The sequence below is a fragment of the Rhinatrema bivittatum genome, chromosome 1 (assembly GCF_901001135.1).
Source record: "Rhinatrema bivittatum chromosome 1, aRhiBiv1.1, whole genome shotgun sequence".
Classification (NCBI taxonomy): domain Eukaryota; kingdom Metazoa; phylum Chordata; class Amphibia; order Gymnophiona; family Rhinatrematidae; genus Rhinatrema; species Rhinatrema bivittatum.
In genome coordinates this window covers 806,307,327-806,314,522 of record NC_042615.1, presented here as the reverse complement: position 1 = coordinate 806,314,522, position 7,196 = coordinate 806,307,327, and the positions used below count along the sequence as shown (strand labels likewise).

The 7,196-nt window shown below is 40.8% G+C and overlaps 1 protein-coding gene across 1 annotated transcript in view; it reads left to right on the top strand.

Moving 5' to 3' along the window:
• Positions 1-450: 450 nt before the first annotated feature.
• Positions 451-7,196, top strand: part of LOC115078282 (aquaporin-7-like) — a 48,325-nt gene continuing 41,579 nt past the window's right edge. The window contains exon 1 of the mRNA XM_029581122.1: positions 451-899. Within this exon, the coding sequence (XP_029436982.1) occupies positions 795-899 (105 nt within the window). The 5' untranslated portion in view covers positions 451-794. The remainder of the gene's footprint in view (positions 900-7,196) is intronic.

The window sequence follows — 7,196 nt, the reverse complement described above, 5'->3', positions numbered from 1 at the left end:
GGTAAGTGTTAATACCTTGTTCAGTGAGAAGGAAGCAGCGAGGAGACAAGTGCCGAGAACAGTGACGTACTACAGAGCTCCTTGTATGCTAGGATGGTGTTTAAAGAGTCAGAGATGCCTTAAGGACATACAGTGCTGAGTAGGAAGGGGCGCTGTAGTGATGCACTTTCATTTATAATTCTCGTCAGTGTACGGGTTATGCAGATGTAAGCCACCCACTGGGTCAGTCATAGGCCACATCAGCCTTCATCCACCCAGGGTGTGAGTTATTTAAAAGATTATAAGTGGGAGTTGTAATTCAAACATAAATAGATGCAGTGTGCCTGGCACTGTAATCACGGTGGCTCTCTGCTCATATGTTATTGGGTTTTGTTTTGGTTTTTTTTAAAGCTAACTTTTTCTGCTTCCACGTCTCCCTATGCCTGCTGGCACATGAAATAATTAAATCACTTTCTGTGCCAATGGGGAGTTTGTTTACAGCTCTGTTTCAATGGAAGTAGAATCCAAGTTGGACCTTGGCACCATCAAGACGTGGAGGGGACTTTGCAACAGAACCACTACAGCCTGATATTTCATTGCACTAATAACTGCCTGCTATTATCAGGATTTTTTCTTCTTCTTCTTACAGAAAGAAAACAGACACTGCCAAGGCTTATTTCTTTCTCCGTCAGATTTGTTAGTCTTTAACCAATGGCACCAGCTATGAAACAGTGCAGAAGGCATGCCGATGTCAAAGCGTAACTTGGCTCTCCTGCAACTCCTGCACCTTGTAGTGATCCTGCCGCTACAGAACAATGGCAAAAAAGATACGGCTCATGAAAATAAAACAAAAATGCATAATAAGAAACGGAACTGTCAGGGAGACGCTGGCTGAGGCTCTGGCGACCTTTGTCATGATGGTAAGAGAGTTCCTTTTTCTGCGGTGCTTTGCTCTTTCAGTGGCAGAACCTTCCGGGCTTGGGATCGCCTGTTTGCTTAATGCACCAGGTGTGCCTGTCCATGGTTAACTTCCAAATGCAGGTGAGGGTACGGCAGTTGTGTGCACAATCCTCTCACGCATTCCGGACGTCAAATATGACTCCGAGACAGCAGCAGAAAGAAAATGTAGACAATTTCAGAGCCAGTTAAAGTAAGCGGTCATGTTCCATTTATTGGTTATTATTTTACCCATCCTTTTACATGAAACCTTTCAGGATGACTGCGATTCTTTCTTGATTCCATATTGACAGAGTTTGCGGGTATTAGAAAATCATGTTTGGCACAGGGTAAACAGAATATACAGCTTGCTCTAAGTTGTTTCCAGCGTAGATCTGAGATCATTTACCATCTTGGTGATGTCAAGTGGTTCTGTGATGTACAGGCTGGAAAGGACAGACGCTAAGCAAGGTTATGTAAACCAGCAAGCTTAGCAAATCTTGACACTCCTGGGCATCTGAAAGTTCTAGTGACGTATCACCAGTGGCCACATGATCACCGAAAATCTAGTGCAAATCATAATTATGTATTATTTTAATGTGACTTTTGTTACTGCTGGGTGATAGCTGCAGTCTGATTGCTTGATAAGATTATTTTGTGATGATCACATCAGTGTATTATAATTGCTAAAAGATTTAAACTCATATAAGGCTACCAAAAACCTATAATGTTAAGAAGGAACGCACCATTTTTAAATGGACGCCTATTCTGGGTATTTCCAACTGTCCTCCACGCATGGTTGAGTTGTTCTTTGCATTAGAAAGAGGAGTAAAAGCCATAATTTAGCCAAGAAGTATTTATAATTTTTTTTTTTAGGGAAATAGACACACAATCTAAAGATGGAGAAAATAGAGTCTGTGTGGTACAATGGCTGCTGCGTGGTCAAGTGGTCAGTACTGACCTGGGAAACTCTTCTTCAGAGGAAAGAAACACTGAGTCTTATCCTGGGAGTTCTCTGCCTGAGTTGTGGGAGGAGAGAGAGACAGTGAACATGGGGATCCCATTACTAGGGCTGAGAGGGGACAGGCATTAATGCAGATTTGAGGACCTAGGAGAAGACAGACAGTAAGCATGGGGCTGGGGATTCCCTCACATTGTCCTAGAAGCAGACAATGAGTACAAGCAACATTTTAAAAATATCTCTTCCAGTTGTTAGTCCTATTGTAATAATTAAGATGCCCCAGGTCATGGTTATTCTAGACATTACAACCATCTGCATGGTTTTAGTCATATCCCTCATATATATTTATATATAGTTAGGGTAGGAGTAGTGCAGAGGTCCATTCAGTGCAATCTTCATTTAATTGCCTTACAGTAATCGCTACATGACAGTCTAAACTTAGAAAGACAATTCAGCAGTGCAGTCAAAAATATTCCTTCCTAACCCCAAATATGCCAGTCAGAGCAAGTTCTTGAGTTAGCATTTGTTCACAGAGTCTATTCACAAATGCTTGAAGTTAATAAGTGTGGGGGTTTCACAACTTTTATCAACAGCATGTTCCATAATTTCAACAAGTATTATAAATCTGTCTCTGTCATATCTTAATGCTACATTGTCAAGTTAGTGATGCATTTAGTGCTGGAATTAAACTATTTGAGCAGCCAAGACACACAGCCAAATAGCAGCTCCTGAAATAGTTTCAATCATCACTAACCTTGATTCCCACTGTCTAAAGCACCCTTAAGCCAAAGCAGATATACAGCAAAATTAAGGGACCACTATGACACAAAAGTTATAAAAGAGAAGGCAATACCTTGCATGTGGTCACAAGGTGAGATAGAACTGGATTCTGAGCCTCCAATTTTGACATCTCTATACTCTGGCCTATATGCTAGACCCAAGTGCTACTCTCATATAACTTTAATGCAATGAATTTGAAGTAGGGATGCATTATCATTTTAAAATGACAGGAAAACATCAAAGATATTTCTTAAAATTGTTTTGTGTCATTTCCCATTTGAAACAACTAACAAAAATAACAAAACATTATTTTTGTTATTTTAGCATGTTAACATGTTTTAGTGTTTTCTATTTGCAAAACAGCGAATGAGATGAACAAATGAAATGGAAAAACAAAACAAAATGAATATGAAATGGCAATGAAAAACACAAAACTGAATTCGTTTCCATGCAACCTCCTAACTTGAAGTGGTTTTCAAACTGCTGGGAAAAGCATTCATGGGGCCTGACTTTAAAAAGCCTTTACATGCTTAAAATTGGGTTTTACATGTAAAAATGCACTTTATCCATGTATGTTGACTTTTGAAAATTGCTACAATATATGCCATTGATTTGTCCATGGGATTTACCCACGCAAGTGCATTTTACGTGCGTAAATGGCGTTTGAAAATTGCTACAATAGTATGTTACAAATATGCGCATAACTGCTTTGAAAAGTCACCCGATAAATGCCTAACAATCCATTTTATAATCTAAAACCGGTTGGAAATTGACTTATAAAGTCATTGTGTGAGAAAGTTAAACAGGGGTGATACCACACTTTTGCTTACTCAAAATGCAAGTGCAAAGCTTTTTGATCAAACAATGTGTAACTAGACGATACGTTTTTCCCATAGTGCTGAGGAATACAGAGTTCAAGGTTTCATATTGTAAATGTACTGTAATTATATGAATATTTTAGAGATTTGATTTTCATATTGTCTGAATTTGTTTTGTTTTATTGCACTTTGTGGTTTTATATTGTTTTAAGCAGTTCTGAGTTCTTTTAGGAAACAAGAGTCAGTTATAAATACGAATAGAAATTAGGGTTATGCAGTTGAAAAGTTTTCATTTTTGTTCGGTTTTGAATTTTTTTTTTTTGTTTCATTATGTGCCATTTCATTTTAATGTGCACAAAAAATTTTTACTGCATGCTAAAAAGTAGTTTACACTAAATGAAACGTCAGCACATCCATAATGAAAAGGTTAAAAAGTATTTCTCCAGGAGAAAACTGGAATCTTTGTAGGTTATGGTAGCTTTTATGGGGACAACAAAAAAAAGATGGTATAGCACATCTTCAAGACTGGATCTGTCACAACCTAATCCAGCTTTACTTATAAAACCACTAATCCAAAAAAGCCCAAAGCAGTATAGAGGCCTAATCTAATCGCCAGAGCACACACTGTATCATCAAATAAACAATAATTAACATAGATTATGTGCTGTGAAAGCTCATGTATTACCACAGTTTTATTGTTAGTTCTCTAAAGGTATCAGAACCTAGAGATAATCTGTGGGCAATATGTTACATATGACATAAACCATATGAGATATGACTCCATGTTCAGTCAGCATAGAAAAGTCTGTTAGGATGTTTCTTTGGTCATTGCGCCTCCAAATTCAATCAAAATAAATGCTCATTCATTTCTTATCTTAGGCAGGTAGAAGCAAAATCAGAAATATGAACTCTAGAGCCTGCTCTCAGTTGTTTGTTTTTGTGTGAAAATTTACAATAAGAGGATTGTTTTACTTCCAAAACCCTTACAAAGCATGAGATTTTCAAAACTTGTGTGTGTGTGTGTGTGGGGAGGGGGGGGGGGGGTGGTTAATTAATATTGCTTTTCCCTAAAAACATGAAAAGCTTTCTACATTTGGACACACGCAATTTGTTTTAACTCCCCCAAATTTTGCATATCACTGAAACCCAAGAGAGCAAACCAACCCAGGTTCTGCAAAGCGGAGGGTGCGTTAGAGCTGTACATGTGAATCATTACATTTAAGGGTGTAACGTTTTGCAGGAAAATTAGTAGAGAGGTATAGTATGAGGCCATGAAAGTATCAGCTAATCTGGGTCAGACTGTGTTGCTGCCTCAGTCAAATATAATTTGACATTGCCTGCAATAAGAAGAGCTGAGAGGACTGACTCACCTTCACTCCGGAGATTGCACCATATCTCTTTACTATAACAGGATACAACAGGCTTTCATTAGTACTCCATTTCAATCAGGAAATAAAATAAAATGTAATAACCTCCTGTAGCAGAAAAACAAGAAATAATTAGCGTGGTGTGCAGCATTAAGTAATATTTTGTTTTACATCCAAAAACCTTTGATCCTGGAGCTTCTAAGGCTAGTGATCCAAAACTGATGTGGAAAGGGCGGGTTGCAGGAAATTCACCCTGCAAATCACAAGTAGAGCTCCAGTCATTTGCCGTTTCAGTTCATGCTAGAATTCCAGGGAAAGGCCTTTTCTGGCGATTCCTGCTGCTCTAAGTATGCTTCATCTCCACATCATTAGAGGGTAATTCTCAGTAGGGAAGGTCAGGTTGAGCAGGAAGAAGTGGAGCGAGGAAGAAGGCAAGAGAGAGAATGGCCAGAGCATTAGGAAAGGGCAAAACTGTGAAAAAGCAGTGGAATTTATGCAGATGATATACAATTCTTCCTCACCACCAACATACCCGGTCAGACACTTTAAAATTTCTCTCTTTACGTCTCACAATGATTAAAAGCTGGTTAATTCACAATAAATTAAGTCTAAACCTCACTAAAACAGAAATACTTATTTTAGGAAACTCTCGTTTCGAAAGCATCCCTTCTTTCATTCAACATGACAATTGAACAAAAAATATAGCTAAACAAGTACGCAATTTAGGAATCATTCTCGACACAAAGCTAAACCTAAATTCACGTACCAAAGCTTTCTTTAAAAATTCCCTCTTTAAAATCAAATTATTAAGACATGTTAAACCTCTTCTTGATCCAGTCCACTTTCGCACAGTGATACAATCACTAATTCTCTCCGGTATCGATTATTTATTTATTTATTTATTTATTTAAATTATTTTCTATACCGTCGTTAAGGTGGGTACCGTCACAACGGTTTACAGTAAGGCACATAAAAGTAATGCTATTAAAATCTTTCAGTTTACATAGGAGCCATAGGGTTCGGTAACATAGTTTTTAATCAATGTTAATTGTAAATGTGAAAAACATCATGTCCAGGTCAATTCTATAGCAGTTTTGAGTACAAGACTCAATTATTGTAACTTATCCTTTAGTGATGCACTCTCTATTAAAAACTACACACTTAGGGGTAGATTTTCAAAAAACGCGAATAGGCGTACTTTTGCTGGCGCATCAGGCGCCAGCAAAAGTACGCTGGATTTTAGTAGATACGCGCTGAGCCGCGCGTATCCACTAAAATCCTGGATCGGCGTGCGCAAGGCTATGAATTCTGTATAGCCGGCGCGCGCCGAGCCGCACAGCCTACCCCCGTTCCCTCCAAGGCCGCTCCGAAATCGGAGCGGCCTTGGAGGGAATCCTCTAACGCCCTCCCCTCACCTTCCCCTCCCTTCCTCTACCTAACCCACCCGCCCGGCCCTGTCTACACCCCCCCTTACCTTTCTCCGGGGATTTACGCCTCCCGGAGGGAGAAGTAAATCCCCGCGCGCTAGCGGGCCTCCTGCGCGCCGGGCCGCGACCTGGGGGCGGGTACGGAGGGCGCGGCCACACCCCCGGACCGCCCCGGGCCGTGGCCACGCCCCCGTACCCGCCCCCAAAACGCTGCCGACACGCCCCCGAAACGCCGTGACGACCGGGCCCGCCCCCGACACGCCCCCCCTCGGAGAACCCCAGGACTTACGCGAGTCCCGGGGCTCTGCGCGCGCCGGTAGGCCTATGTAAAATAGGCTCACCGACGCGCAGGGCCCTGCTCGCCTAAATCCGCCCGGTTTTGGGCGGATTTAGGCGAGCAGGGCTCTGAAAATCCGCCCCTTAGTGATTACTGTTGTGTGTGTGTGGGTGTACCTTGCGCTTCCTGGTTTCTATTCTTCCTCCTCTTTTTGAAAAGCTTGTTTAAATAGCCAGGTTTTCAGATTTTTCCTAAATGTTTTGTTTTCTCTTTGTAACCTTAACTCCAGGGGCATGGAGTTCCATAGTATGGGTCCTGCTAAGGATAAGACCCTTTCTCTTACCTGTGTTAGTCTTGCTGTTTTGACTGATGGAATAGTTAGGAGTGCTTTGTTGGCTGATCTTAGGTTTCTGTTGGGGATGTGTACACGAAGGGCTGTGTTAAGCCAGTCTGCGTTTTCGTTGTGTATTAATTTGTGTATGGTGCACAGTGTTTTGTACTGTATTCTTTGTTCAATGGGAAGCCAGTGTAACTCAGCCAGTGTTTCAGTGATGTGGTCTCTTTTACTTTTGCCAGTTAAGATTCTTGCAGCTGTGTTTTGCAAGATTTGTAGTGGTCTTAGTGAGGTGTATGGTAAACCTAGTAGAAGGG